This window comes from Ceratosolen solmsi, unplaced genomic scaffold, assembly GCF_000503995.2.
Source record: "Ceratosolen solmsi marchali unplaced genomic scaffold, CerSol_1.0 scaffold106, whole genome shotgun sequence".
In the NCBI taxonomy this organism is placed as follows: domain Eukaryota; kingdom Metazoa; phylum Arthropoda; class Insecta; order Hymenoptera; family Agaonidae; genus Ceratosolen; species Ceratosolen solmsi.
Window position 1 is genome coordinate 19336 of NW_011948472.1, and position 18052 is coordinate 37387.

Consider the following 18052-nt stretch of genomic DNA (forward strand, 5'->3'; position numbering starts at 1 on the left):
TACATTCCACTGAACATTGCGTCCACTTAGGAACCCCTACTCTTTTTGTGTATCCAATCGGAACGCTTACGACTTCGGCATCTCTACACGGAGCGCTTTAGTATCGCCTCCATCGGCAGCACTTTCAATCAGGAAGCTCAGTATTCTCTTGGCTATCCCGTCTAGTGGAGCCCCTGACCGAAGCGTCCTTGGAGCGCCTTTGAAGCGCTTCTAGCAGTAGTATGGCTAGATTTGACAACAGTGGATGCGAGTGTGTACCGTAAGATTTTTAATTTTGGGTGTAACAACTATTCCCAGATGCCTAATGAGCTGGGTTATCCCGAAGTCTAACGACTTGTTTTACAGATATTTAATGACATGTTTGCCAGATGTTTAATGAGCTTGGGAAAAGTTCTCAAAATCTCGAATACATAGTCTATTATCTATTGTTAAGTTATTACTCAATATTTAAACTGAAACTGAATGACCTAAGCAGATCAAGACGAGGAGTTTTATTATCTTTTCATTATCAGTGTGTTCGGAAAATAATCCCACAATTTGACTAGTCAGCCAAACGTGCAATAATTAACGTAGAACAATAAAACCCACTAGATGTTATGTGGGGTTGCCGGGCAAGTAAAGGGTGAATGCACTGATTAATAATTAACACATGTCTTTATTATTTCTATTTATTTGAATTGATTTACAAAATGGTGAATTACAGACGAACTTTATATTTCTTGATAATCTTGTGGTGTTGAAATATATTTACTATGAATGAAGCAGGTTATAATCTATTGAATATTATCGCTAAGAGGTTATCATGATTGTAGTGCTCTGATCGAACACTGGAATGCCATTGTGTTTATCTTAACACGTGTGTAGTTGCCTTTAAATATCGGTCGTAAGAGAGCCGAGATGGAGGTTATGCGAAGCTGTGCGCCATCTGTGGCTGGAACAACTTGCAGTTGGAGGGATTGAGAAGCCAATGTGGCGTTTATAGCTGGTCTTGTTCAAGAGTATGTCCGGGAAGCTTCCGTAGTTGGACTTTATCCGTCCGTCTTCTACATAAGCCGAGAAATCAAGAATGAGTACTAGCTGTAAGGACTTACTTGCAGTGTATCGTGATTTTCCAGTCTCTCTTCGATGGCTTGTTATTACGTTCCCTTGCAATGTTGCAACCCTTCAGTTCTTCCTTGTCTCCAAGTGAGACCACAAGTGGTCAGGTCCCACGCAATCCAGTCTTGATGAGATCAATTCAACTGTACACTAATTCACAATAGTGGAAAGAACTTATTATTAAAACTCAGCTAGCTAAACGACTCATCTCTCCGGTCCTCCTCCGTGAGAGTTGGTCGTGACTTATCCTTCACTGTAAGAAGTATTTGGAAAGAGTAAGTGAGGGTACATTACGTAGTCCCTTCTTAAAATGATTCACTGATCCCGCTCCACTTGGGATCCCTTCTTCCTTTATTAATTAACCAATCAGTGGTTGATCTTGGGTCGCACAATAGATTGTGCACGCCTTCATTTCCACTTCCTTCCGGGCTCAGTTCCGAATTTGCTAATTGGGAAAGTGTCGGAAGGTGGCGAGCCTTTTCCATTGGTCACCTCTCTTTGGTTGCCTCATCCCTCTCTGGGACTTGGCTAGAAGAAGGGTCCGCTTGGGCGTGGTCAATTTTCCAATACGATCGACCAGATGTGGCATAGCCAAAAACAATGCAAGCATTGTCTTAAAGGCCGAGTGCGCACGTATGGTCATTGCATGTTGTTGCACGTACGGGTTTTGGGTTTTAGTAAATGTTTGTACTCAATGCTTTACGCATATCTGATATTCGTTTCGAATCTACTTTGGGGTTCTCCCGGCAGTAAACCCATTAGGTTCTACTGCACTGGGAGTATGAGCACGTTCCGCTAGAGTTTTCCAGATGTTTTATGACACTAGTACAATTAATTATGAGCAGGAAAGTTTTGAAGTCTTAAATACAATTTTCATGACATTACTTGTCAGATATTTTATTGCCTTATTAAACGGAGTCTCTTATTCTCAAACACAGTGAGTTTTCAGCACATCTCAACCCTCGAAATCAATATGAAGTTAGTTTCAGATTTTATGGAAATTAGATTATTAATCCGCTAACATTTTTTCAACCAAATAAAAAAATTATTTTTTATAAGTATTTAACTTTTCTTTCAAAGACTAAACGGCCAGATAGATAAATTGAAAATATATTGAGTTTAACCAATTTTCGAAGTTTAGCTTGCAATACAAGACTTTCTAAAAGTATACCTCTACTTCACCAAATGAAAGCGGCAATACTCTAATATCAGAATAAACCATAATAATCATTATTTCCTCTTGAATTTTCCCACTTTTCTCTACAAAAGATGATTACCTATAGTATATAAAAATATACCTAACTTAAATGGTATAATTTATAACAATAGATACAGCAGAATATTTTCGAGTATGTAATAGACTACCAGACTATCTATGAAATATTTCTGAAACATTAAAATATATTGTATGCGTAATATATGCTTGTAATCTAAACGCTGACTGTACATTATTTTTGCTTATTAAGATATAAATATAATAATTAATTGTGTCTATATACATATGTTATTTTGAAGTTCATTTATATCATATCATCAGAAATAATATTTTAGTTATCATTTTCAATTTGTTTTATCATTTTTTAATTTGTTTTGATTGTAGAAAACTAGCTTAACAAGATTATAATGCTCTATTCTTCAAAGTTATTGTTTGCTATAACTTGAAATACTCTTAATCCAACTTATATAGCTAACAAGTAGGGAGATACGCATATCGTATTAATGGACTCGGCTAGTATCATCAAAAATTTATACAATATGCATATTAATTGTATCATAATTACTCTTCTTTCATTATTTTCATTTCATTAATTTCTGTTTTCTCTTATCTTGAATCTTACCATTGAATACTTGATCAACACAGTTTGCAATATTTTTAAATTATAATATTTTTGGTTTAAAATAATGTATTTAAATTTTTAATTTTCAGACTTGCAACATAAAGTTTTATTAAATTTTTAATTATTAATAATAATTTAAAACTGATCTTTACTTTAACTGTTAAAAAGTCATATACAAACTATAAATTATATAAATTCTTAATTGTGTCATTGGATCAGCCTCTAAAATGAAGTAATACATCGATCAAAATTTATTTGTAAGTGCAAATAATAGTATATAATATTTATGATAAAAGCAAAAGTAATAAAATTTTAGTACTATTTAAAAATTTTCTTTTTATGTTGCGATTACTATACAGTAGACAATATGGCATTTATGGAATATCTACTATATGATTGTAATCTAATCATCGCTTAATAATATAGGTTCAATTAAAAGAAATTGACGTTTATTGTAAACAATATATAGTAAAAAAGTATATTTATATTGAAATATATATAAAAAAATTAATATAAAGGACTATTATATTGATAAATAGACACGTTACTATGTAAGAAATAAACAGTAAATAAAATAAAAATTTTTTTTTATAAAAAATAAAAAAATACAGTAATGTGATTTTAGGAAGCCAGTTTTCCCATTTTATTACACTGCAAGTGTTTAACCTTTTAAAAAATAACTATAATTTCAATAATTGTTTATAATTCTGGTATTATATACTTATATTTATTCATATTTACGTGGCGTTTGATTTAAAAATTTTTTTTATATAATATTTCACTTTGTAAATAAATTTAAAAAAAAGAATAATGTTCTTTTGTTTCGAATTGATCACTTATGATTATTGGTTCTTAATAAAATATACTATACAAATTCACATTCAAATTGCTGATATTTGCAGGTATGTACAAATTCGTTTTAAGATATGAGCAATATGAAATTTCAACTATAAACATAAATATAAGAATGATATAAATGATTAAATAGTAGTACCTATTGAATTCGTATTAGAATAATGACAATTTCTTTTTATTTTTAGGAAAATTTGGATTTATATTTTCTAGATTTATAATATGCAATACTTTCATAGAAACTTATTTTCACAAAAAAAACTGTTATGATCTTAGTACTAAAATAAACAATTATATGAATATATATACATTTATAACTGATAACATTTAATAAAAATAATTTTATTTTAATTCAATTTAAATTTGAAAAAGTAACGTATCAATATTATGAATATTTATTGGATCACCTTGCACAATTTCTTATTAAATTAGAATTATGAATCTGAATGGCAATAAAAAACAGATCTTCATTGCACATGCTTTAAAAGACTTATCATCTTTTGTTGAGTGTAATTTATCTTAGTAAATTTATTAGTCTATGGTTTTACTTCTGAATTTTAATATTGGACAACGTTCATAATTTTACAACGTGTTTAGTTTGAAACTATTTTCCTTTATATTTATATTATTAATGTATAATGTATAGCGAAGAATATAACGATCAGGTATATATATTTTATTAATAATATATTGGATGTAATCATGTTTTATTAAAATAATTTTGATTTTTAGTACGACGCCTATGATGAATATGGGACTTCGGATGATCTTGATTCAAGAAACTTCCGGCAGGTGCCAGAGGTTGTGAAGAAATTTCTTATATATTTACATAATTGTATTAACGAAGGAATGATCTTTGAAATTCAAAATTTGTATGAAAATACATTTCCTAAACTGTCAGAACAGCTTTTTGATACCATACCTTGGCCAGAAGAGTCTCAAATAAGTGAACTTGTTGATAATGATTATGTGTTTATTACATTATATAAGGAGTTATACTTTCGACATATTTATGCTCGTATGCAACCTAATTTAAAACAGCGAATTGATGCTTTTTTTAATTACTGCGATCTTTTTAATTATATATTAAATTCTACTGAACCAGTACCTCTTGAATTACCTGACCAATGGTTGTGGGAGTTAATAGATGAATTTGTATATCAGTTTCAGTCTGTCACATCATATAAAGCTAATTTGTTGCAAAAAGCAAGTAACGAATCTAATTTGTTACAAAAAGCAAATAATGAAGTTACTGTATTGGAAAATAGTAAAGTATGGGATGTACTTTGTGTTTTAAACGTTTTACATTATTTAATTGATAAATCTAAAATTAAAAGTCAATTAGAAGTATATGCAAGTGGTGGAGATCCTGACTCAGTAGCTGGAGTTTTTGGAAGGCACTCTTTATATAAGATGATGGGATATTTTTCACTTGTTGGTTTGCTTCGTGTACATTCTTTACTTGGAGACTATTATCAAGCAATAAAGGTTTTTTCTTTATTGTCTTAAATATTATTTATTTTAAAATATATTCTATAATAAATTTTATTCTTAATTAGGTTTTAGAAAATGTTGAATTGTATAAAAAGAGTGCATATTCTCATGTTCCTGGCTGTCAAATATCCACAGCTTATTATGTTGGATTTGCTTACATGATGATGCGAAGATATGCAGATGCAATAAGAACTTTTTCTAGTATTTTACTATATGTTCAACGTACGAAACAGCTTTTTGCATCAAGAAGTTATCAAAATGATCAAATTAATAAACAAACAGAACAAATGTATCATTTATTGGCAATATGTTTGGTATTGCATCCCCAATGTGTTGATGAAGGATTACAGCAAGCACTTCGTGATAAAAATTACCATGAAAAAATGTACAAAATGCAATGTGGTGACTTAGAAGAATTTGAATCATGTTTCCAATTTGCTTGTCCAAAATTCTTGTGTTTACATCCACCTAAAAAGTCTAGTGAGGATTATATTAAGCTAGCTATTAAACATCAAACCCATGTATTTATGGAAGAAGTTATACAACAAAAAATGTTGCCTACAATTCGTTCATATTTAAAGCTTTACACTACTTTACCTTTAAGTAAACTCGCAACATTTATGATTAGTAGCCAACAAAATGAAAAAATTGACTTAAACGAAGAAATCGATAAACTTACCATTTATCTTTTATGTTTCAAACATAAAATGAAAAACATTGTTTGGATTAAAGGACCATCTGGGTTAGATGGAAAATTTCAATCCGGTTCTGAGGTATGCATTTAATCGATTGGAAAATCTTATACAATTATAAAAATTTTGTTTGTATTAAAATAAAATTACTCTAAATTTTCAGCTAGATTTTTATATTGACCATGATATGATTCACATAGCAGATACTAAAGTTGCTCATCGATATGGAGATTTTTTTATTCGAAAAATATTAAAATTTGAAGAGCTTAATAGAAAATTGCATCATATTAAAATATAAAATTTGTAATTTCATCATTTATAATTGTGACAAAAAAAAATAAATAATTTTCGAATTTAAAAGTATTATAACTATGTTTATATTTTTTTATTAAAATGATATATTATTTAAACAAAATATTAATAATTGATAAACAAATATTGTAAAATCTATAAAATTGTAGTAATAATGCTGATTCAAAGTCATTTATGTATATAAATAGAAAAAGAAGGAATTTATTACAATATATATTTTTTAAATAACTTGAATTATATATATTACATTTTTACATTATTGATATATAATATATACTAGTTTATCATGAAAGTTTACAACTAATTTGATCTACTTTGTAATATTTTACAAACTGAAGATAAAATATTACTTGACTTTTCAATTTTCAGTTTTGAACTTTGTAAATAATGATAAAAACGGTTGCCTCTTTTATGATTAAGTTGATTTCGAATCTCTTCGGCTCTACATATTGTTCGAATATTTGAAAGGTAATCTATGGCTAAAGCTTGTTGGTCGGTTGTGTTTGAGACAATTTTTGATAGGATTGATTTTCTGCTATTTATTTGTTTTTTCACTGATAACTGGTATTTGTTTATATCTATCTGACTATTTGTTTTCTTAAAGTCATTAGAAATTAATTTATTTATTGTATCATTAAACCAATAACCAATTTCTACACTTATATTATCTAAATTAGAATAATATTCGGAATGTTCAATAAGAGATAAGCTAGATTCAGATTTTAATTCAAATAAATATGACGTTGGATCATCAATATTAACTAGTACTGATATTAATATAAAAATATCTAAATAGTTAACTAATTTATCTAGAACAACGGTGTTTAAACTTTTATCATTGAATATATGATTCATTTTTATATTTTTACTTGCCTTAATAGCGGATTTATAAATAAAAATTTGTATATTCTTTAAAAAAGAATTATTTATAGCCAATGAAGTGAAAGGAATCTGTTCCTTATCTGATATTAGCATATACTGCAGTTGAAGAAGTTCCTTTCTTAAGTCTCCATTTTGACAAAGAGCCTAAACCATATAAACAAAAATTTATTAACATATATACAAATATAAATATAAATATTATATTCATACATTTAAACAGTTTATGGAAAGTTTGCATCCTGTTTCTGCCAATGTAATAAGTTGTAATAATGCTAATACTTTTTTGCCAGTTACTGATGTAAAATTAATTTGAAGATATTGTGGTGCCATTTTACACAGATTAAAGCAATTATTTGTAAGAGTCATAACAATTGGACGTTTTGTACTAGAAACTAATTGAAACATTGCTGTTACAAACCCCTGATCTTCATCAAAAACTAAATCTACATCTTCCATGAGTATAAGAGAATTCTGGGAAATGTTATTATTTTTTTTTTTTTTTGATAGTGAAGTAAAAATATTGTTGAAATGCAACTTTTCCACTCTATGAGATTTAGTAGCTTCTTCAAAGTCTTTTAAAATTTGTTTTCCAAGTCGTTTTGACGATGCATTTATTTCTAAAACTCTGTCAAAAAAAACACATATACATATATATATGTAAATATTAAAAATCTTGTCTTAACATAAAATTTTTGTGAAAAATATATAATACTCTTACTTATAACCTAATTCGTTAGCAATGGCATAAACACTAGCTGTTTTTCCACTACCATGTGGTCCAATTAGTACAGCTACTTTATTATTTTCTACATAATTTGATACACAACAATCAGATGAATAAAATTCTTCACTGCTACTATATTCTTTATTATTTTTCAACAATTTCCAATATTTCAACCAAGATTTTAATTTAGCCACACCTTCTTCATTACCTACTATTTCCATACTATTATTAGGTTTATATTTATTAATCCATAAACTATTACATAATTCATTTTTTGAATTATGTTGGCTTAATTGTTTATAAATTTTATTATTTGATGTATATTTTATTTTTATTGTGCGCTTTGTTAATTTAGAAATTGATTTCCATAGAGCTTGTGCATCAAAATAGTACGATTCAATTTCAAATATTACTGCTTGAATATCTGCTTTTACACATTTATAAACACATTCTGGTAAAAGTATTTCATTATCTAATTTCAAAACACTTTTTATTTGTAATAATTCAAATGACTGTTTAAAATCTTTATTTGTTTTTAAACAAATGTTATATTTTTTTTTATCTGAAATATTATCTATAGGAAGTTGGGTGATGTGACTTACTTTTGGAAAAGGTAATATTAAATACTCAGAAGGTATTATTTTATGTATGGTATTAATAATATCATTTTTATGTATATTTAATTGTAAATTTAAATTTTGTGATGCAACCGACTTTTTTGATTTTTGTTCAATACAATTATTTTTAGTTATTGGAGATACAATATGTAATTTTTTTTTTTCTGAATTTAAAGCATCAATCCTATGATGATTTACAATATAATTCAATTTTTCATCAACCTCAGTCTTTGCTATATCAGTCTTACATTTATGAATATTATTAACTTTTAAATTTTGTATTTGTTTTTTTTTAGATTTATCATCATCTAATACAGAACAATATTTTTTCCTATTTTTTATGGGTAATAATATTTTGGGAATTTTTTCACTAATTTTTAAATTTTTATTTTCTAATTGTAATGTCTCTAATGGGGTATATATATTCATTATATCTGAAATAATGTTTTAAAATTAATTATAAATAATATAGCCAATTTTTTAATTATAAATAAAAATAAAAATCAGCGATCAAAGTGTCAAAAATCACTGCCATCAACTAGATAAATTCCAGGAGACTTATTTTATTTTGTATCATCATTAGAAGATTTTAATTTATTTTCACAATTTATATAATGTACCTGATACATGTATATTACTTGATTGAAGCTGAATTTTTAATGACCATTTTTGTTTATTTGGCTGAATAAATGATTTTTCTGATTCTATTAAATCAATATCATCATGTATATATTCTGAATTTGCAACATTAGTAGTTTTTGATAACTCTTTATTTTTATTATCGAATATGGTACAAATAGAATATGAAGAAATTTGAGAATTATGAACATCTGCTTTGATTGTCACTTTTGCTTTCATATGTTTCTCTTTTTCAGTTTCTTCAGGAATTATTTTACTAAATATAACAATAATTATTACTATGTAAACTATAATAACATGATTTTATATTTACCTGAAATATTTAAATAAACTACCAGAATGTTTTAAATGATTAAAGTCATGTTTTTTTGAACTAAAATTTTCATTATTTTCAATTGCTTTAAAATTAATATTTGCCTTTGCAATAGAAATTTTCTTTCGTTTTTCTAATCTATTTTCAATCTTTGTAAATTCTTCAATCATTTTTCGTTTTAATTGTCCTTTGTTGTCTGATTTTATTAATTTTATTGATTCATTTTCAATTAATTCTTCCCTTTTATTTAATACAAATATGTGCTGGAAAAATATAAATTATATACTAATAAGATTTTAAGGAATAAATAAAAACTAATAATAAACTAGTAAAAACAACAAATTTATATTTTAAATAAATTTATTTAAATCATTTGTTTTTCAATATATTTATTAATATAGAATAAAATTAAGAATTTCATCAAAAGAAATGTTTACAATAAAATTAGATACATTAATTTACTAATTTATTTTTTACTATTTTAATTTCAATGTTATTAGATCTTTATGCAAAAATATATTGTTTTTCTGTGTAATTAAATTATCTAAATAATTTTTTATTTCTACAACAATATTATTTTCATATCAATTTCTTAAATATAATAGAATGCTTTATATATTAAACTAATAAATTTAAGCACATTGATTTTACCTTGTTACGTTTCCTTTTAATTCTTAAATTTTCGTTTAATAAAATACTAGTTTCTTGGATTTTAGTATGCTCAGGTTTAACTACATTTAATGCTATAGATGCATTTTTATTATTATCAGGTAAATCAGTAAAATAATATGTAATATCTTTCATTTTGTAAGTATAATAATAATTCCCAATAAGATTTTGAACTAAAAATATTACACAAAATTTTAAAATAAAAATAACTTTTCCATAACCTATCATACATTACGTTATAGATTATCACCATTAAATGGATTCTGTTAAATAGTTTTTATTCATTTGTTGTATTGTACTACAAATCTAAGTTGATTGATAGCTTGGAGAATGAATTTAAAAATTTCAATTAAAATTTGTTATTAAATTTATATTTTTTAACTAGGACAAAAAAAATCTTTAGAAATATAATGTATGTAAATTTAATATTAATAGTTCTAATTTACTGAGAAAAAAATTTTAACTCAATTTTCTTTTTAAAATAATTTTTCACACAATTTTCAATCTTTTGGTAATTTAATAGTTGACACCTACCGAATCAAAATGAATATTATGTGTATTTTGTAAATAAAAATTTTATCTAATACTCTAGTTTGTACAACCGAAATTTTCATAAATAGACCAGACATATCGATATGTAAAACTAATGTCATATGTTTCGTTAGTTACTAAGTGAAAATTATATAAAATAAAAATGAAAATATTTGTATTCATCGTGAGATACATTATATTTAATTTTTATGTATATAATTTAAAAATCAATATATCTATGAATTTAAAATTTTAATTGAAATGTTAAAACAGTAAATAAATATAATATCTAATCGATTCTGTTAGCATGATTGATTTAAATAATAAAGAATCTCATACAAATGAATAGTTTATTTTAGTAATATTTTGTTTTGTATTCGAAAAATATAATTTAATTTAATGTTTCTATTATACATATATATATATATATATATATATATATATATGTTTTTAATCAAGTAAAATATTATTTTTTAAAATTTGAAAGTAGATTATAATTTTAAAAGCATAGTTTTCATACAATCCATATATATATATATATATATATACACGTTTTAATGTTACAAATGTGTACAACATGTAGGTTTCTTTTACATCGTAATTGAATTATTGAGTTTATATATGCAAAAATTCATATTAATAAATATAAAATGAATATCTGTCTTTTTATTTAACTAGTTTTATTTTATCTCGTGTATCAGTTAAAATCTAACCTGATTAGTGTTTTTTTTTATTTACAAGATGAATAATACATGAATTGCAGTTGTTTCAGTTAAACTATCTAATATATTTTTAAAATGCAAATCTATAACATATGAATCGAAGCATGATGAATACATGAATACTAAAATATTTAAAATCTATTGTGTTATATAAAACATTATAAAAGACAATAAAGTAAGACTAATTAGTGTGAAAATATTATGTATTATATAAGGCAACAGACCCAACTACCTTATATTTCATCAAATATCGATACTTGTCAACTAGAAATAGAATTAATTAACTTAAAGGTGTGACATTAAAAGTTTATTTATATTTTATATTTATCTTTTAATTATTAAATCATACCGATATTTGTAGCATGAATAATAAATATACATTAGATACGCAGCTGAACAATTCATTATTTTAACGGTCTTTTGTAAGAGTACATCATAGAGTAAGTAGTATTCAAAATTTATAGATGGTAAATGAAAGTCGCAATTGAAAGTGATGCTTTAAGAAAAAGAAAAAAAAATACTAAGGAAAAGGTTGGGATAAAATTAGTAATCCATATGTCAAAAGAAAGTTAAAGAAATTATCTACTAGACTAGATGTTCGAAAAAAATGAATCTGCTACTTTCATCTTTTTAGATAATGGATTAACGTGTATAGAAATGTGTGGACAAAGAAAGAGCATAACCAATTGATACTGTTGATCGAAAGCAAGAGGTGAGATAGAGAATGTACATACGGTAATAGTAACTACATTCGGAAAGCAAAAAAAGAAATAAACTACAGCTTGTCAATCTGGGGTTGTACAGACGGAACTTGTATATCTTTTATCAATAGAGGTAACTGTTTCATAACACTATTATTTTGTTTGCATAAAAAATTATACAAAAATTTAAATTATCTAAAAATTAAATAATAATAATTCATAGTTTCAAGTAAACAGAAAGGAAAAAACATTCAGCAAGCATAAAGTACATTGATTCATCAATATTTAATCTATAAACTGATACAAATAGAATAAATTTCAGAATTTATATCAAGAATATCAAATAATTAGGTATATTTACTTTATCAAAAAACAAAATAATCTATTAAATTATTTCTATTTATTAATACTTATTTAAATTTTTAATTTATCATTGTATAGAATTCTATGAGGTAATGATATTAATCAGATATCAAATTTTAAGTGATAATATTTAAAACAAATTAAAGTAAAAATTCAATATAATATAATTTAAAAAAAGAATATTGATTATGTAAATAACATCAATGATAATTTTACATAGAATTAATTGTTTATATTATAATAAATAAATATTGTTTAATTTAATTTTTTAAACTAAGTAACAAATAACTTTTAACTATCAATTAGAAATATGTCGACAAATAATTATTTAATAAAACAATAATTTATTCATTCATTTTTTAAAAAATAATACAAACATTTATAATAATTAAAAATATATAAAATGAATCTATAACTTAAATTAGTAAAAAAAAGAGTTGTGACACAAAATTGATGAATACAATCTATATAATCATGATTACATTTTTATATTTTTAATTTCAGCGATTTAGTTGGCTTGGTTAAATGTACGTTTACAAATGATTCTAGGTTAAGGTTATTACCTTGATCTACTAATTTTTATTGTATTTTTCAAAAATATACACTGGTAAGTTTTAAAATCATTAAAATGTGTATTAAATATTATAAACATTATATACTTTATTATTTTAGAGCATATATTTAAAAATTATTTCAATATTAAAAATATATTAATTTGTTTATAATGTTACAAATTGAACATTGTAAGATTTTGTGTATGTTAAAAATCAAAAGAACTTAATAATAGAACATATATAATACTAAATTTAAATAAATCGGTATAAAAAATTTTAAATATGGAGTTTTTAATGCATTCTTTTGGACTTTCATTTATTTTGGGTTTACTGTTAGCTGTATGTTTTAAAAGATGTAAAAAGGCAAAGAGTGTTTGTATTGTTGTCCTTGGAGATATAGGACGAAGCCCAAGAATGCAATATCATGCGATTTCTTTTATAAAAGAAGGATATTCTGTAGAAATTGTAGGCTATCCTGGTACACCACCTCTCAACAAACTACAAAATGATTCAAGAGTCAAAATACATTATCTTAGTATTCCTCCAAATTTAAATAGTAGTATGTACTTTTTTATCCTGTAAAAAAATATTTCTAATTTAAATTGAAATAATACAAATAATACATTTATCTTAAAACATAATTTTAATATTTTGAAGATGAATGTAAATTATATATTTCTGTATTATTTATATTACAGAATTAATCACAACTATTTTTTACGCTTTCAAAGTATTTTGGCAATCTATTAATCTTTCATATAGTTTATTTTTAAAATGTAATTCAAGTTATTTGTTATTACAAAATCCTCCTGCAATACCTTCTATGCCTATATGTTGGTTTTATTGTTATATTACTAGAACTAAATTGGCGATTGATTGGCATAATTATGCATATTCTGTTATGATTTTTAGTTTATCAGAGAAACATATTCTTATTAAATTAGCTACTATTATTGAGGCATTTTTTGGTGGTAAAGCAATGTACAATTTTTGTGTAACCAAAGCTATGAAAGATGATTTGGATAAGAAATGGAGTATCAGGTCATTTTATTTTTAAATATTCTTATATAAACTTTGACTCAGTTTAAGTATTTAATGTTAAATTTCTATTAAATTTATAGGGCGAAAGTATTATATGATCGACCTCCAGATAATTTTCATCCTATTTCTTTAAAAGAAAAACATAAATTATTCATTAAATTAAGTAAAGAATATAATATTTTCAAAGGTACTGAAAAGAATTCTACAATATTTACAAGAACAACAGTAAATAAAGAAATTGAGTTACAAGTCAATAAACCAGCTTTAGTTATGTCAAGTACTAGTTGGACTAAAGATGAAGATTTTTCTATTTTATTGGATGCTCTTAATGGTAAAATATAATAAAAATGTTAAGTTAAATTAATTTCAAATATTATTACTTCGTATGCCATATATATATATATATAAAGAATATAATTTTTAACATATAGATTATAATAATGAATGTGTATTAAATAAATATAAGGAGTATCCAGATTTAATATGTGTAATATCTGGTAAAGGACCATTGAAAGCATTTTATTCAAATATAATTGAAAAGAAAAATTGGAATCATGTAAAAGTTCTTACTCCATGGTTAGAAAATGAAGATTATCCCAAATTATTAGGTAAACTTGATGAATTTACATCTTATGAGTCGACAACTTTAGAACTTATACTTATAGTGATCTTTTCTAATTTAAAAACAAAAATTTTATATAAAAAGATTTTTATATTTCAGAGAATTTTGATTTATATATAATGTAATATATATTATTAATGTTAAATATAAATTCTTTTTATTTAGCAAGTGCAGATTTGGGGGTATGTCTTCATAAATCTTCAAGTGGTGTAGATTTACCGATAAAAATTGTAGATATGTTTGGCTGCGGCCTTCCAGTGTGTGCATATAATTTTAAATGGTGAGACATTTACAAATGCGTACAATTATATCAGTATATTAATAATTTACTAAAAAATATATTATATTTATGTTTTAGCTTAAATGAGCTTGTTAAAGATAATAAAAATGGTTTCATTTTTTCAAATGCAGAAGAATTGAGTACACAACTTAAGTTATGGTTTAAAAATTTTTCTCAACAACAAAAAAATAATCTATTTAGAGACGAATTAATAAAGTTTCAGCAGCTTCGGTGGCATAAAAATTGGATCAATAAAGCACTACCTAGTTTTGAAATTTAATACAGCCTTTGTACTTTTATAAATTACTTGATTCTATTTTCGTTTTAAATCACTTTATCTTTCCAATTGATATTTATATGAGAAAAACTGTGTAGTATGTTCATGTGTGCATTTAATGATATTTCAAATTAAAATGATTTTTAAAATAATACAAATACTTCCATATGATTTTTTCATTATTTATTTAAAATTGAAAAATTGATAAAAAAATGATTTAATATATATTAAAATATATTCATTCATAAAACTTATAAAAAATATTAGAAAATACCTATAAAAGTAAATATTTTCTATATTAAAAAATGTAATATAATTTAGAAAAATTAATTAGAATTACGTAAGAATTCACAAAAATGAAATTACAGCTAATTATTTTTGTATTTAGATAAAAGTATTTATGATTATTCTTATAAAATAAAGTAAAAAGTTTGATGTAATTACAATAAGATAGAAAAGTACTGTGATTTCCTAAAATTCACTTAAGGAAACACATTAATTCTGTTTTATATTGAGCTGAATGTAATTAAGTATTTAATAATATGACTTACAATTATATTGCATCTTTACAGCTTTGTCTTTAATGAATATTTTTATAGCTTCCTAATTATAAGTAATTTTGTCTTTCATTTTCATTTTCATTAAAAATTTTCATTAATTTCATTAATTAAAAATTCATTTCATTAAAAATGAAAAGTATCAATAAAAGATTTTAAATAAATCACTTGTTACATTCAATATTTAAATATTTTTTAAAATATTTTATTTAAGGAACTATTTATTTTATTTTTAATTTTACATGATCATTGCAAATATATTTCCATGAAATAAATTTGGAATAATAAAATGTTGTTTTAAAGTAGTAATAAGTTTATTAATTTTTATAATTAACTTTTATATATGTTTGAAACTGTGTATTTTATTAAAATATTTAGATTATATTAGAGCATACAAATATTCATTGTTAAATCAATTGTTATTTGTAACTAATAAATAAATTATAATAAATTTTTAATTTAAAAATAATTATTCAAATTATCTAATAAAATTTAAATTTTAATTAACTTATAAAATATTAATATAAATAAATATAAAGATAATTGATGTATAAAATTATAATTTATAAAAGTTATGCACTTACTATTTATTAATTATAGTATTTTCAAAGTATATTAAATAATGTAAAATTCTAATACTATATCTGTGTTTAATGTACTATATAATGTATAAAAGTTTTATACATTAATCAGTTGATTATTTGATTTAGAGCTAAACAGTTTTTATGTTAACTTTTAATAGATAAAAAAAATTAAGTAATTTGAATTTTAAGGCATTTTTCAACACAAATGTAACAAGTATAAATAGCATTTTCAAGATATTTTAGCAAGTCTAAGTTTTAATTAAGATTTATAATGGTAAAAATACATTGATTAATTTTAGATTTTCAGACCATTTAATTTTTTGTTTACATGAAACATAAATAAAAATTTATTATTTAATAATTCTTATTAAATATTGTGATTACATATTTTAATCAATCTAATTGGTAAATTGAATTTTTATAGCTGAATTGAGAATATTACTTAATCATAACACGTAAATATTAAATATTGGTATTTTTACTAATATATTATACCTATTGATTAAAGAAATTTATAATTTTTTATATATATTTATGACAAAAATTTCATATTAAAAATATATATTTATTTTATAACTTCATTGTTGTTTTTTATATTAAAAAAAAATATTTAAAAAATTTATATCATTTATAGCTTTAAACTAAGAGACGTTCAATTTCTTGTTGAATAGCTTGTATTTGTGGTTTTAATTGTGAACCTTCATTAACAGTAATAGAGCATGCTACAACTGGTCTGGATACACCACAAGCTCTTCCAAGAGATTGTTTACTTCTTACAAATACATATGGAACATTTTTATCTTCACATAATAATGGCAAATGAAGTAAAATTTCTAGTGGTTGAGCATCTGCAGCCATTACAATGAATTCTGATAAACCACGATTAAGAGTTTTAGTTGCTTCGTTTGCTCCTTTTCTAAGCTGTTTATAATATAATGCTTGTTGAACTAAATTAAGTATTTTTGCTGTAAGTGTGGCATCTGCTAAAGGATAAGCTTTTGGATTTACTTCATCTGACTAAAATAAATATATATAATGAAAGTTTTAAGCCAAATAACATTAGCATATATATTAATATATATTACTAATATTTTTTTATACAATATGATATATGAATATTGTTAATAAATGTATAAAAACCAATATTAAGGAAAAAACAAATATTAACACATGTTAAATATAACCTCGATATGATTTTATTAAAATGATTTTCAATATGAACTTACCATGATTTATAATTACAAGAAGAGCACTATGTATGAAATATGTTTAATTAATAATAAATATCAAATAGTAAAACTTTGGAACCTCTCGGCGATTTTAAGAATATCGCTTCACCGAGGACAATTAGTTACCTACTTTTATTTAACCAAATACAATTTTATTCTTTGTAATATGAGCGTAGGTGATTATTTTCTTGAGGCATGCGCAGTTAAGATTTAATTGATTAGGCATACTATATACGTTTATTGTTTTATAATGTATTAAATGATTAGCTTCAAAATATTTGAAACGTATAATAAACGTCTAACTTACTGGATTTTACAAATCTGTTAACAATATAGTATTTATTACTGATTATTAATTTTAAATTACTTACAAAAGTTAAATAAAATTAATTTTGGAAAATAAAAAACAGAAAAGAATGTATTTATTTTTTACGTTGTATATTTGTATTGATATTTAAACA

At 23.9% G+C, this 18052-nt stretch overlaps 4 protein-coding genes across 4 annotated transcripts; 2 read left to right on the plus strand and 2 right to left on the minus strand.

The window, feature by feature from the left end:
* Window positions 1–4426: 4426 nt before the first annotated feature.
* Window positions 4427–6254, plus strand: eIF3l (eukaryotic translation initiation factor 3 subunit L). Its single transcript, XM_011505597.1, has 4 exons — window positions 4427–4453; window positions 4521–5276; window positions 5348–6055; window positions 6142–6254. The coding sequence occupies exons 1-4, from the start codon at window positions 4427–4429 to the stop codon at window positions 6163–6165; spliced, it is 1515 nt and encodes a 504-aa protein (XP_011503899.1). The 3' UTR covers window positions 6166–6254.
* Window positions 6255–6421: 167 nt separating this feature from the next.
* On the minus strand, window positions 6422–9511 carry elg1 (enhanced level of genomic instability 1; the record flags this gene model as incomplete). The annotated part of the gene is made up of 7 exons (XM_011505598.1): window positions 6422–6443; window positions 6624–7312; window positions 7379–7793; window positions 7887–8182; window positions 8897–8943; window positions 9130–9404; window positions 9462–9511. Coding segments are annotated over 7 exons (1794 nt in total), but the record flags the coding sequence as incomplete, so codon positions are not given.
* Window positions 9512–13260: 3749 nt separating this feature from the next.
* Window positions 13261–15379, plus strand: LOC105366973 (ALG1, chitobiosyldiphosphodolichol beta-mannosyltransferase). The gene is made up of 6 exons (XM_011505594.1): window positions 13261–13560; window positions 13700–14042; window positions 14123–14373; window positions 14474–14650; window positions 14830–14944; window positions 15023–15379. Exons 1-6 carry the CDS (start codon window positions 13284–13286, stop codon window positions 15222–15224), a joined length of 1365 nt encoding a protein of 454 aa, XP_011503896.1. The 5' UTR covers window positions 13261–13283; the 3' UTR covers window positions 15225–15379.
* A 1559-nt stretch (window positions 15380–16938) lies between these two features.
* Window positions 16939–17801, minus strand: hoip (NHP2-like protein 1 hoip). The gene is made up of 2 exons (XM_011505595.1): window positions 17589–17801; window positions 16939–17379 (listed from the first exon to the last, which is right to left on the minus strand). The coding sequence occupies exons 1-2, from the start codon at window positions 17589–17591 to the stop codon at window positions 16999–17001; spliced, it is 384 nt and encodes a 127-aa protein (XP_011503897.1). The 5' UTR covers window positions 17592–17801; the 3' UTR covers window positions 16939–16998.
* Between the last annotated feature and the right edge of the window lie 251 nt (window positions 17802–18052).